The sequence below is a fragment of the Bombus fervidus genome, chromosome 4 (genome assembly GCF_041682495.2).
Source record: "Bombus fervidus isolate BK054 chromosome 4, iyBomFerv1, whole genome shotgun sequence".
Taxonomy (NCBI): Eukaryota; Metazoa; Arthropoda; class Insecta; order Hymenoptera; family Apidae; genus Bombus; species Bombus fervidus.
In genome coordinates, this window is record NC_091520.1 from 10,466,936 (window position 1) to 10,493,371 (window position 26,436).

The 26,436-nt window shown below is 43.6% G+C and overlaps 1 protein-coding gene across 3 annotated transcripts in view; it reads left to right on the top strand.

Annotated features, from left to right (window-relative positions):
- Sulf1 (Extracellular sulfatase Sulf1) overlaps positions 1-26,436 on the top strand; it is a 78,194-nt gene that overhangs the window by 33,375 nt on the left and 18,383 nt on the right. For all 3 annotated transcript variants that reach the window (XM_072002725.1, XM_072002726.1, XM_072002727.1), the window contains exons 2-3: positions 9,880-10,196; positions 10,835-11,074. In XM_072002725.1, coding sequence (XP_071858826.1) covers positions 9,944-10,196; positions 10,835-11,074 — 493 coding nt within the window. In that variant the 5' untranslated portion in view covers positions 9,880-9,943. The remainder of the gene's footprint in view (positions 1-9,879; positions 10,197-10,834; positions 11,075-26,436) is intronic.

The following is a 26,436-nucleotide window of genomic DNA, read 5'->3' on the forward strand; positions in this document are numbered from 1 at the left end:
AATGCGTGGGTTGATAAAGCAGCCGCCAAGCAGTCTAGCATTCTACCCGGTTGCCTCTCGGTCCTCGTCTTGCCGAGGATCGTTCTCTCCTTTCACCCTTCGACTCGTCTGCCTTGGCTCGGCCGTCTGTCAACTTTGTCTTTCACTGTTTCTCCCCCGGTGAGCTTCACCCTTCGCTCTGGAACGTGCACGCACGCGAGTAAACAGCCACGTCGACTGCCACCCTTTTCTCCTCGTTAATTACGTGTCGCTAATTGTGCGTTATCCACTGCATCGAACCGCGACCTTTTCAGTTCTCGCCTGTCTCTTACCTTGCTGTCTTCCTCTCTCTCTCTCTCTCTCTCTCTCTCTCTCTCTCTCTCTCTCTCTCTCTCTCTCTCTCTCTCTTTACGTTCTCCGGTGATTACGATCTCGAATGTTGCTTCGGCGCGAAGTAATTGAGGAGAGCGACGGTAGATGACTTCTTTAGAAAGTAAGTCTTCCTCCGTACACGTGACTAATGTTGTTATTAATCGAGTTACGTAAAGGGAAATCGGACGACGTTGAAGTAAAGAAAAAATCAAATAATTATTTCTTGAGTTTCCTTTCGCTAAAAATGTGGTACACCCGCGAGATGGTGAACAGAGAAGAGGGACGAGCACTCGTGGAGATTACAGTTGGCAATAAAGTTGACGGATCCTCGCCTCTCCGGTTTCGTTCTCTCCTCCCTCCAAAAAAATTTCTGATTTATCTCGCCACGACGTTTAACCGAGAGAAAGCCGCCGGTTTTTATCTCGAACCCCTCGCGAGAACCGAGCGCAGCTTTCATTCAAACTCGGATCGTCCTTCGTGCTTCCGCGGAGAAGCGTACGCGGCCGTGCGATACGATCTCGATCTCGTCGTGCTCGAGAAAACCGTGTGCCCCCACCGGAGAATCTTTCCCTCGAAATCTCTGGCCTCTTCGTCCCGAGAACAATAACTGCCCGTGCGGAGGTTGCTTCGTGAGAGCCTTCGTTGTTTCTCATTTTCACGCTCCCCGAACACCTCGTACCCTCCTATTGGTTCACCCTCCATTTATTTTTTCGACGGCCCCGCGTCTACACTCCGCTGTACTTCTTTCGAAGTTTAAGGTACATTCATATCCAAGGAGAGTTGCAATTGCTGAAATTTATCTGCGAAATTTCATTCGTTTTATTATCAAACTCGTTACTTCTTTGGCATATTTATCAGGACATTTATTAACACCAATAGCTTGTAACTTATGATTTGTAAAATTGTACTAATAATATTAGCTGTATCGTGTACGAGACCTCAGGGATTAGCGTCGGAAACATATAATTCTTGTAAATGTTCGACCGACATCAATGCTGTATAAAATTCATTCAACTACAAGAAACGAAGTGTGCATTCAGACTGGTTGATATGCGAGCAAACCAGAAATGTAAATAAACGCAATGCATATAAATAAATGTAAATTTATATAAACAGAAATTACGATACGTTTCAATTTTGAAGTTATTTATAGCGCGAGAGCGGCGTCTGAATGGAAACTCGTAGGGAAAACCGTGCGGCGTGCAGCTCCTTAATATCGCGTAATTCTCCCTGCAGCGAGTAACTTAAGACCAGTGAACCAGACAAACTGAACGAATTCTCGGAATTAATAAAATTACGATTATAGGGTCACGATTAAATTTCTTTTTTGTTTTTTTTTCTTTTCGAGTCGCCTCGTTTCCAGTACCGTCATTACATTAATAAATGCAAACGGCCGAAGGTCTGAAAGTAGCGAGGCAAATGATGAATAATTGTTGCCTCGCTTGCACGTTGTGAATTAAATCGCGCGACAGCGCAATAAACAATCACCGAGAGTGCATGCGGGAATGCGCGGCGCGAATCTAAATGTGGTTTCCAAAGGATCAAAACGAACGTTGCTGTTACGTTAATTGTTTTAACATCCTTCCCTATTGAATCAGCATGTCGAATCATCGCAGAGAGCCTCGTGCCTCTTTTGAGAATTCATATAATTAACACCTTCTCGGGCGTTCTTTTTTTTTTGGACCATTTTTTAGGAAATCTAAAGGATATTTTAGATAGGATATTTTCCTATCAGGAAGAAATTCCTATTTAGAAAATTTAGAACATTTTTCATTGAGAAGTTCCTGATTAATAAATTTCTTTTATTAGAAACTTCCTTATTAGAGAACTTTTATTCTGGGAAAGTTTTTCTTAGAAAATTTGTGTATCGAAAAAGTTCCCTCTTAGGGATTTGCCTGCTAAGAAATTTTCTAAATTAAATTGAATTTCAGAAAAATATGGAGGAACCGTTATTGTGTGCGACATAGTTCTATACTAAAGACTTTTTTAAAACGTTGACGTTCTCTTTCTCGAACGTAACGAAAGCAAGAGCGGACGATAAAAAGTTGGAAGAGGGTTAATGAAGGAACCCGTGCGATTTCCAAGCGGATACAGGAAGCGGCCATCACACACCGAGGCCGCGAGTGCGTGTCGCGGCGCGCGTAAATGTGCGATGTGGGACAGGAAGTTTCCCTTCTGTTCGAATTCGTCGAACACGACGCTGGTATCGTTAGAATTCTCGCGGATGTAATCTTTACGTGACGCATCGCGTTGCGGGATATTTATGACGTGGTCGTTTGAGGATAGGTTATTCGAAGAGCGCACTTTCTCTCGAGAGTGTTATTTCGATGATTATGGTTATGCAGTTGTCGTAAAGTTCCGTTGTAACGCTAGACAGGATAATTTAGAGGATATAGTTCTGTTATGTGTATACTATTACTCCTAAGTTGTGAATTATGAATGTTATCGATGAGGAAGATCATAGTAATTTCAAGACAGTGAACGTAAGATGATAGTAATTTCGTTCGACTAAGTATCAAGATGTTGCTCCTCGATGAACCATAGAGGATTATGGAAATAATCTGTTCTAATTTCTGAACTGTTAGTTTCTTGCCGATGCCAGCTAAAATTCGTCTTTCACGCTCGCTATGACACTCGAAGATTTTGGTCTGTTCATCGCACATATGGCGACCAGATCCACGGAAGTACAAATGTCTGCGAAGTGTTTGACACACATTCGAATATCTGGAAAAGACGGGGACTATCGCCGGTATCATAGATCGTTGTCTCGTTAGAAAAACGAGACCCTTGGTTTCTGTAGAGGAATGTACCTTGGGTTCTATGTGAAAGTCGAAGCCGAGCTTACGATGTCCTCTTAACGTCTTCATCGAAAATAAAAATGCTTTACGAGCCACACTATCATTTTAAACGCAAAGGAAAGGCTCTACTACATATATCAATTCTATCCCGGTTGATATATCCTTTGCGATTCTACGCTCTCCTCGAAGGTACCACATTTACAATTTTCTTCGTTCACAATTTCTCTCCGTCGATTTTAAGTTCGTCTTTACAGCTTCCATCTCCTTGAGTTCTCCATTCAACGAGAAACCGAAGAATACCTCGTACAAGTCAGTTACGTGCGACTTTGATACATTCGCGATGCAGTATTCGCAGAAACCAGTATTTCTGCATCGTACTGGGCGTGCAATAAGATCGGACAGGAATATTCAAACGAGCTTGCCGGAACGAGTGGCACGATTCAATATACCAGTGGCCGGACAAACCGTCTAATACCTCGAACAAGACGTTCGACGTTGAGGCAACAGGAATACACGGAGGATAATCTTCGATTTCCATATTCTTTTGTGGCTCGAATATCCTTGCCAATGAAGAATCGCGATTTTTTTTTTGCAGTGAGTTAAGTACCGTTAACGGGGTAACCAGCCGCGAGGCAATTTCTGCGCGGTCGATCGGTGACTACGACGGGTCATCGTCGCTCCTCGATCCTCCATGCCGGGTGTTAACGACTGGACCGTACTGGGTGCAGCTTCGTGTGGAGAACAGATGCACCGAAGTTCGATTGCAGGGTCGATGGACATCGACGCACACGTCGTGTTGCGTAAAGTCGAAACGCGCGACTGCACGCCGCTGCCATATTATCTGATTGCGCTGAATTCAGTCCGCGTTCGTTCCTACTGTTCTCTGTCCAGGAAGTGACGTCAGAGATCGCATATCGGGAGCGAGGCTCGATCAGAATTTACCCGCTGCTTTGCCTATCTATATTTTTCCCCAAGATAATCTTTATCGAGGAAAATATGTAGATATGTATTAGGTGATCGAATAAAATGCTAAATTTATATGCTAAGAAAAATAAGCCTCTCGGAAATCAAACTGATTCTTCTTAAATGTCTCCTGTAGGCCGTAAAACAGATTGTATAACAGACTATACGTAGAGCCAGTTTTTGATCGCTTATTGTTCTGTGATCATAAAATATATCACGAAGAGTATAAACGCATCGCGACACGAGATTATTCGACCACATTATACTTTTGGAAAGGCGATCAATCACTCGCCTTGATCGTAATTGGTTTAACAAGAAAGAAAGACGAGGGTATGTAGATATATGGTCATTGTATTGACGGGTGATATAATTCAGAGATGTATAGGCTAATAAGAAACCTTTACAAGCAAGAAAGTACGAGCAGAATCGATCAGGTATCGAGACTGCGGAACGAATCGTTTTCCGCTCGATGTTCCGCGTTAGAAATTGTTTCGATCGGCGTTATTACGATTCCCTGCTGTTAGCACATCCAAGGCAGACAAGACATTCCCATCGCTGGAGAATCCCAATCGACAGGGTCTGATGATAGGCTGGTAGGATCGTCGACTCTCGTAACGTCGAGACGAGGATTAGACCATTTGCGGTTTGCAATTGGCCGCGGCTCGTCGAGCAAATAACAAGTCGGTGAACGTTCGCGATTATCACGCGTATGAAACACGTGCATATATCGAAGACCATCTCTAGATTGTCGATTCGAATCCTCTAGATTCTCATTTGCGTCTCGATAATTGAAACTGCATAGCTCTTTGTTCCCTTGCGATTCTACGACTTTATGAAGCAGGATTTTTGTCTATCGTCATTAAAGAATTGATTCCATCAAGTCTTACAGACATCATAGAGTTAGATATTTGATTTCGTTGATAAAGTTTCATACTTCATTTCCAGCGTTAAATAAAAATGTACGACATCTACGATATATATCTTCTAATTCGATCAGCCAGGCGAGAAACAATACAAATCCCAGAACAAGTTTTCATACAGCGTCGAGTTTCATCAGCATCGCTGATGGCATTGATACTACTGCAGATAGGTAATGTATATTCGACTATGATTAAATCTGCTCCATAACTTTTCAAAAATTGGAACGAGACCATTAAACTTTTACTCTCGTTGATCTCGCTGATTAAATTACCTGGAACGGTTTATTATTTCAATCGCACAGCTTCTTATTCATACTCCTTTTGAACTCTCTGAAACTGAATTATATTACCGGCAGTTTATTATACCAAAGGGAAGAATTCTTATATCACGATTTGCGAACAAGACGCAATTTCCGATTCTGCAACTACCGTCGTTTCATTCATTCAACGTTTGCATACGCATATGCCGTGGATGGATTCCCTGGGCGAGTGCAGGAGGTCGCGTTTCAGCGTGCTTCTCCCCATGCAGGCCGCCACGTACACGGCCAGATACGTGATTTTCGCTCGCATCCCGGCCAAGCCGGTGTACGTGTGTGTATCTCTGTGGGCCGCGTGTGATCGTTATCGTGATCAACGGCACGATCGTTTAGTTGCCCGTAAATTTCGCAGCGCTTCCTACGCGCGCGCCACAAACACACCACCTCGAATGAATATTCAGCCAGGTCCTCGGAAGAGTCCCGACCTACAGACAGAGAATCGACCTACACTAAGCGGCGTCGTGGAACGTGTCGCGTCGCAGGTTTACACGCGGGCAACGAATACGTAACATTCGTTTTACCTGCGACCTACTCCGCCCGTATATAGCGTACATCTGTCGATGGCCTCTGCGAAAGCCCACCCACGCCACCTTTCAGCGTGCTAGCGCGTACGTAAATTACGTTCCTGATGGAAGCGTCTTTCGTTCGCGAACAGGAAGATCGGACGTGACTCTATACGCAGGGAATAGGAACGAAGACGACTCTGTACGTATACGTGTACACTACGCGAAGCGAATGTAAACGAGCATGCATCTAGAGTGCTCGACTCGTCAGAATCGCTCGGAGAGCAAATACGTGCGTTACTTACGATCGAGTCTGGATTAGGTCTGTATTGGATGACGAATCATCGAGGAATGGCATGGTGTTAAAGATAGATGCAGACGAGCGATCTTTTTCGTAGTGAACATTGTCACAGTAATTAGGTAGTGTTATCGCACAGGTAGTGGCAAAATTATCATCATTTTCAGATATGTAACTATTGTATAAATTGTATACTAGGTACTCTCGTCCACAAGTCGTATGGAACGCGCGTTACTTTCAAGCATAAGCTGCAATAAAGTAGATTCCTCGGGGAATCGGGACTCGTTTCCTGCTTCTGCGACTACACGTCGCCGAGTACGACTCCCTGCACGGCCATGTAGTTACTCAATTGCTGTGCTTGCGAAACAAACGGTGAGATTATTGTTTTACTATTCTTAGTCACTTCGTCGTGCTCTGGTCGCACGAGCCCTGCGACAGCTGAGAATATATGGAGTTCAGTGCATTGGTAGCTAACGTTTTGCCACTGGAGACCACTGCAATATCATTGTTGGATCTACGTACCAGCGACCGAAAATACCGTCGTAATTTGGATCAGTGAATCTGAGCGTCTTTTTTGTAAGACGAAGGATAAATGTTCTACGTACACGGATGACCAGATTCATAGGGTAATGTGAAGCTCTCTGGATGTAGATGAGTTCCTCGTTAAAACTCCTCCTCCTGTATCTGCTCCTTCTATGAAAGTTTCAGACCAGGACCCGGACCTAATTCGACATACAGCCGGCTAACTGAGAGGGTACCTCTTCATCAAAAGTTCTGACGTCAGTATCCTCCTTCCTTTGCCTCTCCATCTTCATCGAGAGACTTTTCATTCCTTGAACTTTCGTAAATTAATTGACGTCCACATGACCAATTACCAGGATGATAAATTACATAATGTATCGCGACAGGTTTCTCTTGGCGAATCGGATGAGAGGTATTTTTGAGAGTTGGAGAAAGAGGAACATCGTTTCTTGAATGTTCGACGGACCCACTCCATATATTCTGTTCTTATTTGCCTATCTGCTTCAGTCGGCAAAGGTGATTATCAATTAGCGGTAATTAATGCGGAATTTAAGACACCGAATCAGCCGTGACATGGCTTTCTGATATCCTCCCAGTCGCCTTCAGGCACGCGGATCTAACTTCAGAGGAGCTGTTCCCGCTAATTAACGATACATAATGTTGTCGTTTGTTCGTTGGTTTTTTTGGAGAAATTTCTTTTTAGATGTTACAGGAAAACAAATGAAAGACGGGAAATTTTATTGAAGCGGATAGCTGGTATTTCGTGGAATCTCTTGCTTTATCGTTCTTCTCGTGCACGGAACTGTTGCTCACCGTGAGATACTGTTCACCAGATGGCTACGTAAAGATGAAATCTCGCTTTCTCTGATCTATGTAGACTTCGCGTGATCTTACGTGAACTTTACGTGAACTTACTCTGAGTTATACAGGGAAGGTGCGGTAACAATTCTAAGAATATTAGCTTGAAATACTGCGTTAATATCTTCTTCTTCGTTGAATTCTTCGTGGTGGGTCAAAGATAAATTCGACATTCGCTAGGACAATTGGAAAAGTTTTTCAGTAAGAAGGGACAGCAACAGGGGGTATCGTTCCTTATTCGAGTCGCGTTGTGGTTACATCGAGGACAGAGTGGCACGTATCGAGAAATTTAATAAAAGGCCGTATTTCCCCGGAAATAGGTCGAGGAAGGGGGAGAAGATCGCGACGCGAATACCACGATCGTCGCGAAGAAGTCTTCCCGTTTCCACGAGATCCGTGGGAACCCGTTCGAACCGGATCGTAAATTTACTCGCTGCTCAGTTATCCGCATCCATATTCCACTTCCTGCCCTAAAACGTCGGCCTTCCATTCTTACTCGTTGATCGATCGGAATCGCGGTCACTCTTAAAAGCGATCCTGAAATATCTTCTACTACTCGTAACTTATGGATTATACTCGAAAAACGAATGAAAACGCTTGATATTTCAAAAGTTTCTTGGCTACGTGAGGTGGTTTCGAATAAAGACGATAGTCGTGATGGGGTAAGTGTAGGACTATTTCAGTCACCCTACGTAGTTTGCTTTGTAATTCGAGCTTGGGTGTGAGCAATTTTCAAATCCTTTACGTTTGCAAACAAATTATTGGTGGCGTGATGAACAATGAAATACGTATATTGTGTGTACTGACGGTCGTAATTGTTTATGCGAATATAATTTCCACTCATCAAAAGAAAATTTATTCAACTAGTAACAACTCTCGGTTGTAATTATCATAATTCATTTGCGTGTGCTTTTATTGCTTCATTTCTGCGATTCATTGTGTTGTGCATTTTGTTAGTTTTCGTATATATATAAAATCGCTTCGCTAACTCGAATACTCTTACCATACAATTATTTCAATCGTTTTTCCTTGCCGAAGATTGGATTTTAATACGTCCAAGTTTATATGACTTAAATAACCATGCTATATGAAATATGAAGGGAAGACGATCGACCTGTCTAATAGAAAATGATCAAGCACAAGTGTTCAATGTTTCCTCAAGATAATTCAATATCCAAGTTCGCCCACGTTCGCGCGATAACATCCATCATGTTAGATATACCTTGAGCCGGTAACTGTCCCACCATCCTGAAAAGTGTGTATGTATAGCGCGCGAAAGAAGCAGCGTTGATTTAAGCGTCTGCCACAATTCACCGCATGAAACACGGATAATTCAGGTGCTAACGACTATTTACGAGGCGGCCGATCGTTCGCGAAATGTCTGCCGGGTGGAATGCGACGGAGGGTTGCCATAAAACCCCAACTATCCGATTATGGTTGCGCTGTGCGCGCTGCTTGTAGCCCGGTTCGGTCGCGTCCATTCTTTTTTACATCTTTCATCTTTCGTTCTTGAGGCTTTGCAAGACCTTGCGCGCCCTGGCTCTCTACCGTTCGCCTTCTAGTCTTTAGTTACGGGGATCACGTCCCGCTTCGCATTCGCTTCGAATATTCGATAGAGCTACGTTCCATTATAACTGAAACCACGGCTAATAGCGGCACTGTTGGTTAATTGTTTCGCACGGTGTTGCACGATCCGGTTCGTCGAGTTATTGGCAATAATTAGCGGACGCGTAGCCTGCTACTCGATCCCGAGGCATTGAGCTGTTACGCAATCCGTTTCGGTCGCGCAAGAATTTCAGCCCTGAGCGATTCAGCTACCATCATGCGATCTTCCTGTGTGGCACGGCTACCAGCGGACTTAATTGTCCCGTTTCATGGGCCGTGTTTTTCGCTAAAACCTATCCCTTCTTTCAGAGGATCGAGCATGATTACTAGAGCGAGACTCATAGCTGGATGGGACTCAAAGTCCGATCGAAATCGATCGCTTCAGGCTATGGAGGAATCACTTCTCGCTATGTCGTTTAATAACGCTGCTCACCGTGTTCAGCATAGGTGAAGTGTTCCCGAATCGGCGATTAATTCCGAACGAACTATGACACTCATACGGATATCGGTAATTTCGGTGGAAATTGTAAACCACTGACTAAGCGATCGCCATAGTCGATGTTACTTAATGGAAAGAAATTAATTGACAAGCAAAGAATGAAAAGGTTTATCAGGTTATATAGCAACATCGTTGAAGCTTAGAGTACGGTCACTAGACTACACAAAAGACCTATCGACTTTCTATCCAATCAACGTCACAGGCAAAACTGTTCATTAACGTAAGACACGCCCCGCTTGTTACAGCAACAGACCGCCATGATATGACACTCGATTGAGAGGAAGAGCGTGCAACCGACGACCAGCCACCATGAGGAAGTTACTACAGTTTTTGGTGGTGCTATTGTTGGGTGTCAATGCCAGGCGAACGGACGCGAACGCTCCTGTCGATGACGTTTACGGCGGCCAGCGTCGCGGTGGCTCCCTTCACAAGGCTAATTACAACAACGGGAACAACAATTACAATTCTCAGTCCAACTCACCTTATCTGCCGTACCAGCAACCCAGAGAAAGGAAGCCGAACATAGTGCTGATTTTGACGGACGATCAGGATGTGGAACTTGGTTAGCTTCGTTTTATTACACTGCTGTCACCTTCACAATCCTTATTTGTTCAGTATAGTCAATTAGCCAATAACGATTTTCTCGCACCTAGCTGCATAGACATATTCTCAACCATATTCTTCAGTTATTCGTAGTCATATTCTTATTACAATACATTCACACATACATTTATACACGCATCTTTTCCTGACAGATTTTTATTTTCACCTTCTTAGCGACTCGTACTGTACAAAGAACCGTGTAAAGCTAGAATGAAGAACTTATTCGTAGATGTGAAACTTTCGATCAATAATCATATCTATATTTTTATGATCGCATTAGATCTATCCAACAGAAATATTCAGCTCAGCCTTCTTTTCTACTCTGCACGGTATGTGTAAACCTCCAATAACATTTGCAGGATTACGCGTGCGCAACAATAACTTTAACAGTCCGGCCGAAAGGATCGTATCAAAGAAAAAAAAAAAAAAAAAAAAAAAAATGAAATTCAATCACGATCCGACCGGTATTTCTCCGAAAACGTAACCTGCTCCTCATGGAAAAAGAAAGATCCCCCTATCTATCTTTCGATCCTTGCCCGAAGAGTTCTTTTTCGAGGCTCCTTCTGATCGTGTGTTGCGGTTGGTCCAATCCCTCAGGTTCGCTGAACTTCATGCCACGGACCCTAAGGCGAATAAGGGACGAGGGAGCCGAGCTGAGACACGCATACGTGACCACTCCTATGTGTTGTCCAAGCAGGAGCTCCTTGCTGACCGGCCGTTACGTTCACAATCACGAGGTCTTTACGAACAACGACAACTGCAGCAGCCCGCAGTGGCAACGAGATCACGAGCCTCACTCCTTCGCCGCTTACCTGAGCAACGCAGGATATCGTACAGGTGAGTACTCGTCACGATGAACCACCTTAACCGCTTTTCACCCTTCTCGATGACAGAACCTAACCGTGCATGTGGCTCTACCATCCCAGACACGCTGCACTGGTCAGAAAAAGAGTCACGCGATCGGGTTCAGCCGTTGGACGCGTTTCTTAGCCAGGGAATCGACGATACGATCTCGTGCTATCAGCTCGTAGATAATTCAGACGATTGGTAGCTGTCCACGGACGTTTAGTCGTCTAGAGATATCGCAGGGGAATTATTTATCGACCAGTGTCCTTCCTTACGTGGCGCGACTTCCTAATGACGTCCAGATACTACATCGAAGTTTAAACGGAGACGTTTAGCGAGGCCGACTAGCGAAGTTGCAAGTGGTAATACCACGCAGCGGCGAGTTGATTGATCCCTGACACCGCGAAATCAGAGAATCTGGCCACCTTCAATTGAGATGCTTATACTTAGTTCGTCTTGTTCGCTCGTAATTGGAGTCAAGTACGTTCGACACGATAAATCCTCGTTGCATAAGCAATTATCGCAACGGGACAAGACTACTCGCTACTGGGACTTTTTCAATTGAGACAAAAGATCGAAAATCGTCTACTGCACACGTATAAAATACCATCCATTTCTGCACGTATAATCGCGATTATAAAAACACGAATGAAAATAAGAATGCCAGGGAAAATCCGCAACATGGTTACACGTTTTATCTTCTCGACTGGCGTGATTCTGGTTCCGCGAGGGTAATTATGTACCAAGCGAGACACTCGCAGCCCGTTGCAAGGTAGACGTAACGAATATGGCAACGAATTCCCGTAGAATTTCTCGAGGTTCGATCTCGCTGGGCGAGTTGTTGGTCCGCGTTCGTCGAGTCCGCAATTGTGTGTGCTCCTCCCCTCCTGGTTCGCTATCCAGGCGTATCTTGGCCGGTTGCTGAGAGAAAAAGAGAGAGAGAGAGAGAGAGAGAGAAAGGGCCGAAGCCCAGAGAGGGAAACTCTCTACGGGGCCAAAAACGGTTGCAACATGTTCGTAGAGCGTTGGATTGCATCGAGAGCGGTCGATCGATCATCGGAGAACAATAATTCAGGAACCGACGGCGGATTGAATGCAGATGAATCGCGACGGTGCATCGATTGTTTGCATTGTTCGCTAGTTACAGCGTCCGGGCTTGTGCGTGGTCCTCATCGACGGCGTCGCGATGATGCGTCCTCGATGGACGAGGAGGAGGCTCGATACAATTACCAATCGGTATCGAGGGTCCAGGATAGGCGGACTAAAGTCTGGTCGGGATTTTTTTGAAAGGACGCCCGATGATCGGGAACGATCGATTAAACGATGAATCGAACTCTCCACTATACATCCCGCGTTTCTAACCAAGCATGATCTTGAGTTCTATTGGAGGCAGAAATTGAGAGGCTGAAGAATACACCGCCGACACCTAATGTCGGTGGTCTTTTTTGAAGAATTTCACCGAAGGCACGGTCGGGAGTTATCTGGTTCGAATCGTCTGGTAAGGTTTCACGAACAGAGGAGGCTTCTCATCAGCTGCAGCTGTTTACAGACACCTTTTTGCAAGCCTGAAAGCGATCCCGGTGTGCTTTAGCGTCTCGAGATGAATCGATTTCGGGGCAACAACGAGATTTTGACCGGCTGGTGGCCGATCGGCTAATCGAGGGAACGCGAGCTTCTCAGCCATCCAGGTCTACCGTGAAATTCTCGTTGATTTATCGGTAGAATTCCGAGGAATTCTAAATCTTGGAACAATAAAATTGCTCCGGTTAGTAATCGTTCGCGTGAAAACGAGTGTCCAGAGGTAGTCAGACTGGAGAGATGAAAGTAACGAGATGTAGCCGTTCCGAGATAAGCATTTTTAGTTTTCAAAGAGAGAGAGAGAGAGAGAGAGAGAGAGAGAGAGAGAGAGAGAGAGAGAGAGAGAGAGAGAGAGAGGAAGAGTTTAAAACACTGAAGAACACTTGTAATACGAAGGAGGAGGACGTTTGACCTCTCGACGGTAACTGATTAAAATTTTATCTTTCTAGCCTACTTGGCCGTATACTTATCTCCAAATCTCCCGGAGACTTCCAATTACGCCCGGAATTACTTTACGCTCTTTAACTTTTGCGGATTCATTATAAGAAATTACAGCGGACAGTTACTCGTTTTATGTTCTTAATACTCGATTTAATAACCGATCTACGTACCGAGCGGAAAGCTTTACTTCCAGCGATAAGCAACGCTGAAGGCAATCACCGTCTCCTACCTGTTTCACGTGTTCCATGTTTATTCCTTTCGTTCGTGTTTCCAAATGGTCCGGTCGCCGCAATTCCCTCCTGCTTGTCGGGCCTATTTTGGGAAACATGCAAATTACCTCAAAGAAATATTTCTCCCTGAGTCTCTCTACGAGTGGAATATACATATATATATATATATATCTTTTTTCGTGCTACCAATCCTCTAAAAATACGTTCCCCTTAAATTATTCCGCGATATATTTGAAAGAAGATGAAATACCGTTATGGAAACAATCTTTTTTCTGACGTGATTCTTTATTAACCCCTTCAGGATCAAGTATTTTTTAGACTTTGAGAGATACTAGCTTTTGCCAATGATTAATAACAGCAGCATATTTTCTGATAGTATCTGTTGTGCGCTAATTTTCTTAAAAATCTTCCCTGAAACTTTTCTCTAGTTTAAACTAAAGGGAGCTTAAGACGTGGACTTGTAAAAATAAAGATTTATAAAACTTGTAAAAATTCGAGGGCTTATCTTCTGCCGCGATACATTGTGTCCGTCGTATACTGGTAACAATACAAACAGAAGAAAAATTCACCATTACGTAAATCCACGGAAAGCCACTATCGGCTACTCCAAGCGTCCTTTAAAGGCGTATCGCGTTCACCGAACAGGATCTTATAAATTAGACCAAGCTTTCATCGTATCTCAGCCGGAGTGTGCATAGATCCCGCGAGAGACTATCTGGTTGGAAGATTATTCGCGAAAGTAGCCCCAACGTGCATTCGAATCCCCTCCGCAAACATAGTCTCGGTCGTCGTCGATCACCGAGGGAGTACACAAGAAAAGAGATCACGACCGGTAAAGGAACGCGAGCGGAGACAAAAATCTTCTCACGATCGTGACAGTTCGACCCTTCGATGGGTAGACAGGCTCCTGTTGGAAGAGCCCTCCAAGGTTTGCTCTCTCGTCTTCCCTTTAACCACGATGAAACGACATCTCTCTCTCCGACGTCCATCCGTGTCTCCCTGTTGTTTCGTCGTCCGTACCTTCTCTACACCAGCTTCTCTCTACGTACGACTATATTCGACGAGGTAGGACGTTGCTCCCTGAAAGCGGCCAGGTTTCTCAGCCTTTAAGCTCCGTCCACATCCGGCACCGGATTGGCGTCCTTCCAAAAATTTCACCACACGTGACGCTGTCCACGGTGCCCACTTCCGTAAACCGTGATATCTTCTCTGTTCGAGTAAGTTCGAGTAAGATCATCTTGGGACGGCAACGTCCGTTAATTATCGTCGCACTTGTGACTCTGGTGCTTTAACTTCGCTCTAGGCAACTGCGTACCGTTCCTATGTTTCCTTCGTAATTGTTTTCTATTTTTTTTAGTGGACATATCACGGAATTACTTTGATCGTCGTTCTTTGGATATTTCGGAAACACATGGAGAAGTTCCAAATATCATACGCTCGTTGGACAACTTCTGTTGATAAACTTCTATCCGAAGGATGTATATAACGAATAGATGGTTGTTCGAAGAGTAGAAAGATTCTAACATCTTCTGTATCGAGAAAAAGCGTGATAATTAATCAATTTGTCGGGACGGCATGATTCTCTTTTAGCCAGACAGCTATCCATCTTCGGTGAAATGAGTTCAAATTACACAGGCATTAAACAATCTGGCCGCGATCCGGTTTGCTCGTGACTGCCGGCTTCTGGTTACCTTTTTCTCTTGTCTCGAAAATTAAGAACCTGTTATTTTCACGGTTATGTCTTCGAATCGTGTGTTGTTTCCTCCTGCGACGTGTCGTGACGAGGGAGAAAAGAAATACGAAAGAAGAAAAAGAAGAAGAAGAAGAAGACGAATTCACCTATAGAGGAGGTCTATTTTCTTAAGATATACGCTCTCGAGGAGATTCTTCCAGGGTGGGATCGCCAACGATCCTAGGAATAATTACGAGCCGTGAACCGCGACGACCGATCGCCGGCACCGAACAGTCACAAAGCGAAAGAGAACTGGTTTCGTTATCGTCGTCTGTTGTATGCACGCGGAGTGTCCCTGACCAGAATACCAGGGCTGGCACACAGACTAGGCGACAAATTTTCTTCGCTATCTTCGCAAGAGGATCTTGTCACGCGCGCATACATTACCCAGGCCTCACCTTTAGGCCGCGTTTGCGACCCCACGTTGTCTAACGGGCGTGAAACTAGACTTGAATTTGCCGATGCTAATTAGGTCCGAGAAACTAGTCCGTGATCGTTCCTCGCGTTGCTCACGAGCGCGGCGTGCATCTTGCGCGGCGATAATACTGAAATACATAGCGAGAAGTTAAGGGCATATAAAATCGTGAAACTGGGAGTATCGGTCGTATGTTCCGTCCCGTCGTGTTACCCGATTCCCTTCTTCGTCTTGAGTCTCGACGATCTCGAAGGTCGAATTGCAACGAAAGCCTCGGGATCATACGAGAAGCACGACCTTCGCTCCTCCTACAATCGATTCCGCGTTTTTATTAAAGTCGTCCTGTTCGCGGCTTTATGCGGCGACAGGAAGTACAAATGCGAAGCGTAGCCAAGGCAACGGTATTGCTTCGATTGTTCGACTTGGGTGCTCCGCGTTGGCAAGTAAAAACAATATGCCGCTAACTATGTGCTTGCGTATTGATCTCGCTGATTGAACGATAAGCGTGGCGTACAGTACAGTACAGGTCGCTCCTCGTTGCGTGGTTCGTTTTCGAGGATGAATGCGATCGAGGAGTTTCTTTTTTTTTTTTTTTCATTAAAAGAGAGTTTGTAAGAGAAATTGGTATATCAAGAAAATTCTATTGGAAGCTCGAAAGTTTTGACTTTTTAGTATGACTTACGTATTTGAGTAGAAACTATGTTTAAAGATACCCATCTATAAATCTTTTCCCTAGAAAGTTTCTCAATTACTGTTGCGTAGGTGGATTAAGAGTTTAAGGTCTTAGCTGATCGTACGTCGCAATTTGATTTTTTGCACAGTCGTGGTTTATGGATGAGAGCTGGATCCCAAAGCGGAAATAGGATATCTCGTTAATGAGATTAGTTGGACGTAGATTTTGAGATGCTGGATGGCCTTGGATGTCCTTGCGGTACGCAGCGGTGAACTTCTCTTAAAAGTGGCTTTCACCCTGTACGGTAAAAAACCGCGGCATTCCATTCGAAGAAATGAAGCTGACCCTGAGATCGCCTTAATGCCTACGCGTACAGAGCAATCTTGTCCACTACGCGACATTCTTCTCCGAATTCGAGGACGATCCAAGCCCCAGCAGGTTTTATACGAATTACGTTTAAAATATATCGAAACCATCCAGAGAGGAGTAAATTAAACGCCAAAGAGGAATGGCGCCTGGAACGTTTTTCAGGGCAGTAAAATCAGTTAAGCTTGTTTAAAGGAATTGTTTCTGGTGAAGAGCAAACATGGAAAAAGGTTTCGACAGCATCTTTACACAGTGTTTTTTCGCTTTACGTTGCCCTTTGCCGGCTGTCGAGTATATAACGATAAGGCCACACACGTGCCCAAAACCACGCCAGGTATAGAACAGATTCAGTGTTGGATAAACCAAAGCACTCGAACCAAAGTGTTGAAAGTGAGAACGAGCGCGAGAAACATTCGGTGGCGCACCTTACACGAACCTGTTCACTGACATATTCTCACCACAAAATCCAACAGTCATCGAATAAGTTGTATTTCAACCAGTTGACCTGGATACATGGTACATATTATGTTTCTTAATATGTATCGGTCAGAATGATATTTACGCCAGGCTGAGCAATTTGCCTTGTGATTCGTGAAATTCGGCTAAGGATGATTTTTAAAAAATTGAATTTTTCGAAGGTATCGAAGTATCGCGTGTTTAAGAATTTTTCGCGTACGAACATACGAGCGATCTTTTATTCAATGGCTCGATTATGTCGTTTCCATTGAAATAAACTAAATGCGTCGCATAAGCTAGAGTATGTATCTTAATAGGATATCAGATAGATCTTAATGGATCGTGCAGATACTTGGCTCACGGTGATCGACGTCCGGTAGATTTCACCGAGCAGAGATCTACTTTATGCAAATCGAACACGAAGCTACAACCGCCGTGTTATACTTATTAGCCATTCGTGGCACCTGGATCTCGTTCACGGATTCTCGGAAAAGATATCATGCGACCGTACCGTGCACTCTAGCTCGATTCTCGTTTGCCGTGCAATGGAACGCTTTCCAACGCGAAAAACTATGAATCGTATGTAAGTATACGTTCGGGAAACGAGCTATTTAAAAAGAGTTTCATCAACCGTCACAAGAGGAGAAGTACTCTTGGCAAATGGCATGGTTATTAAGTTTTTTCTCGTTTCTTTGATTGCTTGTAGCTGGCAACGAATTATTATACCGCATTTTACGGCTTCGACGAATTTCTCCTGGTCAAAAGGGTGTATTTTATAATCGTTGTCGTGGAAACATTCTTGATAATTAGCAGAATTATTTTGCATAATAATTTACCAACCAATAATAGTAGCGAACTGGCAAGTTACAAAGTATAGGCTACAGACCTTTATAATTCCACAGTCCTGACACTGAATAACTTGTAATTTATGCAATTTACTTTTAAGATTTTATTTGTTCCCTTATCAAACTTTTTGCGGACTTTATATTTTATTATGTTGCAGATAATCCTTGAAAATTTACCGGTAAAACATTCAGAAGGGTCGTCAAACCGTGATCAACCGTAATTTTGCTATTTCGTACCTTGACTCTTGATCCGAGTTTTAATAATTTTTGACCGTCGATAGAAATATTTTCGTGACTCTTCAACAATTCTTATCAGTGGTTGAGCAAAGGCGTCACGCGGGGTGAATACCAGAGCGGATGTTCCCTTATCTGAGAGTCGTTCTCTACCGTATAATTTACGTAGGCTAGCATAGGTGTTCTTAAAACCCAATTTATCGGTATCAGATTTTCGCACGGGTGTTGGAGGCGCGAGAAAATGGCCATGTGAAGAACACCCGTTCCTTTCTGTTCGATAGAGATCCCCCACGATGCGGTTTGAGAATGGTTATTACGAAACCACGGCCAAATCCAACAATGGTTTTTGCGAAATTGAAGGGGAGCAGGCAGAGTATACGATAAGGTCTTGTAATATTCGCAAGACTAGAATCATTAACAGTACAATTACATTTAAAGTATTAAACTATGGTTTATTAACTTCACGAGGACTTGCTCGATTCATAACTAAAAAGAATAGAAAAAAATCACTTCTAAGATAACTTTTCATGCAGATACAATTTCCAGTATCCAGGAGAAAATTCTTAATCGATGGAACGATGCTTTGTTTCGTGGAATTCGCGTTCGATTCGTTGGATCCTTCAAGATCGTATTTTCACATCGACGTAACGAAGAAACTACTACCCTCGCGCGCCAGACCTAAACGGCAATAAAACAAATCCCCTTGTACGTTGTGAGTTCGCACGGTTCCGGCATGTCGTATATGGCAATCGAGTAGGTTATTCCGTGAATCTTGGATACAAGGCTTGCAAAACGGAGGGCACGAGAGGCAGAGGAGAAAGCACGAAACCGCGATGAGTTGGAAAGATGTTGGTAAACGATATATCGCGTTGTTCGACTCGCGTTTCTCGTTCGCTGTCTCATAATTCGCGTGCATTGTACATGCTCGCGGTTCTCTAAGCGTGTTCAAATAATTCTACAAACCTGGATGTCTCGTAAACATCGCGTTTCTCCTAACATCCTATAAAATATCCGATGCAGACATTTTCGATGCGGAAAAGGAATTATCTGTAGCATATTTCAATTCGAATCAAAAGTAGACCAAGGTACGCTTGAACATCTTAAAATGTATGGACGTATTAAACGCAACGATGAGAAAATATATCTGGTATACTTTAACTCGAGCAAGAAGAAATATGAAAAACTACAATTTAGCAAATTGCTTGGCTTCGTCATACGGCATTCGCCTTACTACTTTACTGACTCGAGTAACTCCATCTTACTATAATCCCATTTTAAAGTAATCACGACTCCATAGAATATTTCGAAAGGCAAGCGAAACAGCCTTCGTTCAAAAGATATCTCCGACGCCATTCGGTGATGTAGCATGCAGACGATCACGAAGGGAGGAACCGAACATAGATACAAGCGGAGATGCGCACGAAACTCTGGATGGTTCGTGAGAGGTCCTGAAGCGAGGAGCCTAGGCGTTATCGGGATAGCCAGGTTGGTGTTCTTGCTCGACTGTTCGTCGTTGACGTAGTCGTTATTCTCCCTGTTCGCCGGAGAATCTTGTGGAATTCATCGAATCTCATCTACATGGATATGTACGCGATGCAACGTTGAAAACGATGAGAGATACCGTTGAGGTACTTCGTAGAGAGGCAAATATGTCGGATATTAAGAGATACAAAGGCAGCTGGTAGTTAACTTGTAATATTACTGGAATATTTCGCTAGGAGTTCGTTAAGGAAGTTGAACCGTAAATGGCCTTCGAACTATCCACGTTAATAATACGCGAAGTTCCCGGCTAACCGTGGAGTTCTAACCGTCGCTCACGCATTTTAACTTTGGTAATCGCAACGAGACGTTCATTCGCCGTATCTCTAGCCTCGGCGCTGGAAAATAGCTGCGTAATAAAAGGGCAGTATCAATAAAGAGAGAAATTTACAATCGGGAGGAAATTTCGTGGTAATCATCGTAGAGAAACTCGGAGTTTTCACACAAGGTAGGATGGAAAAGGGATGATCAAACCCGTGGCGGTGGTGGTTCTAGTACGGAAGGGGCGCGATTGAGCGTTTGCACACACGATGTGTGGCGCAGGTAGCCTCTACTCGGGTTCGTGCAGGTGAGATTATCTAAATTTAAATCGCGCCGCGCGGCAGACCAGCGCGGAGGTGCATTGTTCGTGGCTGTGTTGCGGCTCGAGAGGACGCGCCGCCAGTTTTTCGAGTGCTCGCGTGGGACACGAAGGAAAGGGAACAGCGATGCTGAAGGGGGAAACGAGGACCAGAGACCAGACAGAGATAGAAAGAGGATAAGAGAGTGGAGAGAGGAGAGGAGGTCGAAGACGAGCCGGGCTAACACGGGGCACCCACAAGCTCGCCGCAAGATACACGAGGGTCGCACACATCGCGAGCACAAAAGGGCCCCCACGATGCAGGTGCAGCTCTGCGGATCGGTGCATTCATTGGGCTTTTGCGACCCTCTCTACGCTGTCGTCAAAAGGCGTGCGAAGCTGCCTGTGATTGGGTGAAAACGAATGACACCTTAAACCTTAAGCCGCCGGAACCACTGCAGTCTTTTCGAACAAGAGACGTGATTTTCTTCGCGTTTTCCTCTTCTGGGATTTATTCGGATCGCGTCGAAAAAAGGATACGAAACGGGGAAATTTTGCAAGCACGTTACACTATCTTACTACAATCCTAGTGTAGGTAACTAGACATTCAAATTGTACTATTTTTAAATACGTTTTTTATTTTCTAGAAAATGTTACGTGATCATGATTGATTGGTTTTATCGTGTTTTATATTACTTTTGTTTATACCTAAAGTACTTTCTCATTCTTCGGATATCTAAAATATCGTAACTTCCTCATACGCTTACTGGGCAATCGTAGCATTTTAGTTATTTACGTAAGAGTTCCGGATTCCAGTTTATACAGCTTCAGACGATTGATCTTCAGTTTATAGAGGTGGAGCGCTATTCTATGGAAAGCACCCACTCAAATTCCAGGAAATGTCAGGTCTGGAAATACGTAGGAGTTGTCGTGTAGCTGATAATCGCGTTTGCGATGCAGGTGCAGCTGCGCCCGAAAGGTGTTTCTACCCTCGATGGTACAACTTGTTAACGTTTGTTCGCGAATGGATTTTCGAATACAGACTCCTCTTGTGTTCGAACTAGCAACGGTCTTCCAGTAGTCTCGTTAAGAAATGAACAATTGAGAATAAACGAGGAACACGGGGCAAAATCGTTTGCTCCGGTAATAAGACAAATCGACCCCCATTATCTACATAATCGCAATAACTGCGTAATGACGGTATCAACGCGAGACGGAGGTATAAATGTTATTCAGAAACATTTTCTCTGATTAATGCTCGGTAAGTGTGGCGTTTATTAAATGCGACAATTCACGTAATTGCGTGCTAATGCGGTGCCTTTGAATTACCATGAGTTTACTTCATGACGAAACGATGTTATAAAAGTCTTCCGAGAAATTGCAAATAACAGTTCCACGATGCACCAACAACATTCACGATACAGTCGAACTTCGATAACTCGAACTCCTACGAGACCAAAATTTTGCTCATTCGCTTTCGTTCTACCGTAAAAACTTTTACAAGGTTGTTAAAATTTATGTTGACAGAAAAATTCGATAAGAAAAAACCTGCACAAAACTCGAAGATTTCAGCTCTTCCCTCAGGATTCGAGTTACCAAGGTTCGGCTATATTTGTCGAGAACTATACACGAGTCAGAAAAGCAAACAGAGTCTGAGAAAGGAACATCCTGACTGGTTTCATGGTTCCTAGAATCAACGATACTTTCAAAGATGCTCGTTCGTCGAATGAACTTCTCGCGTGTACGTCATCTCCTTATTACTCATAAAAGGATATATTTTTATTGGTCTCGAACCACTGGCTCGGGATCACGAAATTTCCTCGTAATAACTGGTGATTTGTGTATAATATAAAGCTGCTATTTCTTATATGATACGTTTTTACGGGCCTCGTTAAACTTGGCTCGCGTTGGATACATGCGATGCACCTTTAAATCGTCCGCGGGACGTTTGAAAATCCTAGAAACGGGCCGACACGCGAACGATCCGAGCCAGCTTCAAAGGGGGTTAATACCCTTGGCGCACGAAACAACCGGCCAAAATAATTGGAAGGAGACCCATTAGCGATTTGGTTCATCGCGATGCGCCGAATATAGCCACGTGTAACTTAACCTTGCTAATTCCGGTGGCGTTCGTTAATTCGGCTGTCCCGAACCCGTTGGTCCATTTTCGTGACAGGAGTCCGAAACGACGATGACAATCTGCGCAACCAACCTCCAAACTTCTTCCGATATATCTCACCACCGCGCCGTTATAGAGCAGCTTTAACATGCTGCTATCGGATTTATGAACTGCATTGCTTGCAGCTAATCAGATTTAACTGGAGCACCAGCGGACGCAGGCTTTTGTACCATGCACTTGGGGATGGGGCTTGCGGCTCTTGTTCATTGAAATTCTTTTGTCATTGCTGAAGTACCACTGCACTGTTGGAGCGCGCTACACGTTTATCGCGGGACGTTTGCTTTTAAAATATCCGATCATCGAGCAACTTTTTACAACTTTTAAAGCGTTCTAAATTAAATTATAAAAATAATTACGTTTGTGAATGATTTGTTATTTGTTAGGTAGGTGTATAAGGTATCATCTTATTTGTTTATAGTATCACAATAATTATTTCAAATGTAAAACGACTATTTTATAGGAAAATGATTTTCGAGTAATCTTCAGGATCTACGTTTGGTTAGAGAATCTATGTTAAACCTAGAACGTTTGTAGACTAATTTGTAGACATTAGAAGTTCGATAACCCTTAATATGTTTCAAAATCTATGTTAACAAACTCGATGATGATCCATCTAAGATTTTCAAACGACCTTTACTACCAATAACGCAATCTCTATAGAACCCCATGGTAACAACGTGCTCTTCAAATGGCCTGGTAACAACGTGCTCTTTACGACTCCTCGTAACTTTCAAGCGACCTTGACCTCCGATGCAACGACCCCGATGCTATATGTTTTCGAAAAACAACACAAACAAGTTTTTCAATTTAGCAGGAAACTGAATCGTTTTGAGTTACGAAATTTTTTAAATACATGCGCGATACTATTCTAAATACGCAGGCCTCCTTTGCATTACAACCGTGTTCTTACAACACGATTTTGCCGTATCACAGAATTGGAGAAATTGGAGAAATTGGTGCAAAAACGAACGTAATGAGAATTTTTTAGCGCATCGTCGTTCGATGTTCCTCAGTCAAGTAAGCGTGATATGATGTCCAAATTTGCGTATGGGATTTCTAAATATTGCAGGTTTTAACCCATTTTTAGTAATACTTTATATTAATTATTGACTGTTTTAATAAAAATATTAATAAACTGTTTCGTTTCGTATAACACGGTTTCGCATAACGCGGCATTTTTTCTGAAACGGAACTTAACTATTGTGTTATATACCTGTACGCGTATAACGATATTATAAACTCACGAGACGAGGATCTATCCGCAGGAAATGGCAACCTATCTGAGAATGGGATCGCAGAATGGAAGAAAAGAAAGTAGGGCAATTGAAGTACGAGGGATGACGCGGCGTTACCTGTTGCTTCTGAAACGCAGGCTGCGGTTCTGCAGCCAGTGGCGTTGTTGAAGCGAAAACGCGCAAAGTGCTTTGGTAAAAATGCAAAAATAATAGCCAGACGAGCCTGGACGTCGTTTGATCGTAAAAAGCCGAGACATAGCCGGCCGGGTCGGTCGATCGGTCTGTCCGACAAAGCGGGACAAAAGGACGAGCCGGAGGAACCGTGATATCCTGGCGCCAGTCGCGGCTCCGAGTTCTCCTCTCTTCGGACAAACAAAACGAATATCCGGCAGGGGGGAATCGTGGAACGGTTGCTGCGGTCGATGCAGTGGATATACACGCTCGTGTAGGCGGGAATATGGGCAAGCCAATCAAACGAATTTACGAAAAGGGCACATCGAGCCAGCAAACCGCGTCGAATCGCGGACGACGTTGTAATATTTGGTTTCAGATTGAATAGAACCTCTTCTTCGATTAACGTCAAATCGTCGACATGGTGACTTAGATCCAAAAGGAAAGTCAGCCCATTTCTGTTCTTAATACAAAAAGGGTAACAGCTATAATGGTCGCTAAGTGTAGGAAAATTTTCCAAAGTGTTGGGATATCTGATTATATAATAGGTACTTATATACAATACGATAGATGTGTGTCCGTAAGTGAAAGTGCAGTTAGTTAGGTACAATTGTCCGTGTCTAGCACTCGATATACTTGAACGTACCGCAACATAAGCAAAGTATATACTGTAGGTTTTCAAAGAATGCACATTTTCAAAGAATGACGTAAGAAATGGTAGAGCAGGACGACAGTGATAAATTGGGATGACGGGATAGCAATTAGACTCGTCGTCGACCGTCTAGCTAATCATTATTGTGATCAACGCTTAGCGTTCATCGCATGTGCTGCATCGTGCGATAGCAATCTAATTGACATTTACGGCTGCTCGGTGCATCCAGATATTTTTAGGCTGGCGCTAAGTCACTGTCACGTAAAGTGCACTTAAAGGAGATCGTGGCAACGACCTCGCAAGGATATAGGTATTATGCACGACAAGAAAACCAGATTACTCGATAGGAAGGAATTAATATTCATAAATATACTGCGTATAATCCAGCTGTCAATTGGTTATTAAAAGACATCGCTAATAAGTTAGGCTGTTATCTTTCCTGTAACACAAGGAAGTTTCACACCATTCGTGTTGGTCGAAGAACTAATTCGATTACGGAAGAGACAAGCCATCGACCTTTTTACCGTATTCACAGCACGATGTCCAATGAGTTGAATTTACCGATAATAATTAAAGTTCAATCGTGGACGCGGTCGATTAACGCTAAGTCGAAGCGACAAACGTTTATGCAAATTTTCTTTTCAAACAGATTAACACAATCCTTTAAACCTGTTTCGTGCGAAACGCGTCTGGATTTCAAAAAGTGGCCCGACAATATCTCTTAACGATGATCGGTCAAAGTTTTTCAAACGACGTTGGCAATTAATCCGCGACTACTTTTTTCTCTCCTCTCCACCTTACCCGCTAGTCTCGTGTCGAAGAAGAAACCAGGTCGAACATCCGTTCGACATCCTTTTTTCCCTCGGCGCACCGCGGGAAACGTCAGTTCGCGCGATCCGTACTCGGCTCAGTTTGAAAACCATCCCTGACATCTGAAATTGAAATATTCTCCCTTCCTCTTTCAACACTAGGATTATCGAAGCTTTCACTCACTTGCTTCTTTGCTGCGTGAATTAAATTTCCCAGAAGTGAAGTTCGGTGTGAAGTCAAATCGTAACCTGAATAGTATAAAGATCTGTAAAATAATCAGTTAAACTAAAAAGAATGTACAAACATCTACAATCATCGATACAAACGTGTGCGTTAAGTGGTTAGAGAACAAGATAAGAACGATGACTCAACTGTTTCGAAGATAGAAAGCAAGAATATTGCAAGATTACAGCCATTCGAAGGTGACTAAGTACATTGCACTGGTGCTAATGACAGGTTACGATAAAACCCAGACAGATCAAAGATTCTATTACGATGTCAGTGACCAGTGATTGTATACTAGCGACTATACACGGCTGAAATCGTTCAGGCGATAACGTAAGAGGATCGCTCGTGGAATTTTCGCTCCAAGACTCGTTCATTCCAGGAAGATTTACCGTTCTTTATATCTATTCGACAAGGCGGTCCTTTATTGAGATGTCATCGTTTAACACAAAACGAGAGTAATGCGATTGGACCAGCTTGGTGGTCCTGGCTCGGTAAAAAGTTGCCCCGTCTCCCTTCAGAAGCTCCTCTTCGTGCAAACTGTTATAAATAAGCCCCCGCTTAGAGGCTATCCGATAGTGAAACGCGGCTACAGGTATGTAAACGCGGCTACCACGAAAGGGACGGCGTGGTACTTTTGAATTAATTATTTGATGGTGCCCCGTATGAATAATTCAACGCTACCCCCCGCCCCTCACCCCGAGATGAATCTTTCGACGTGTCTGTATACCAAAGGCTCCACGGGTAGTGGAAAATGGGATTGCCTTTTGATTTATCGCGGACGAAACGAAAATCTTGGAAATTTCTCCTCGGAATTCTCCTAGCTCAGAATCGAATCCGTGAGAAATTGAAAGTTTTATCATTCCAGGTGTTTCGTTGTTCAAAGTATTTCGAATAGATTCTAATTAAGTTTCTCAGAAATTAAACTAATCAGATCCACTTTTTGTTATTGAATGTTAATATTTGGTGATTAATAAAGAGACAATCGTGGAAGTAAGGATACAAAATTTATT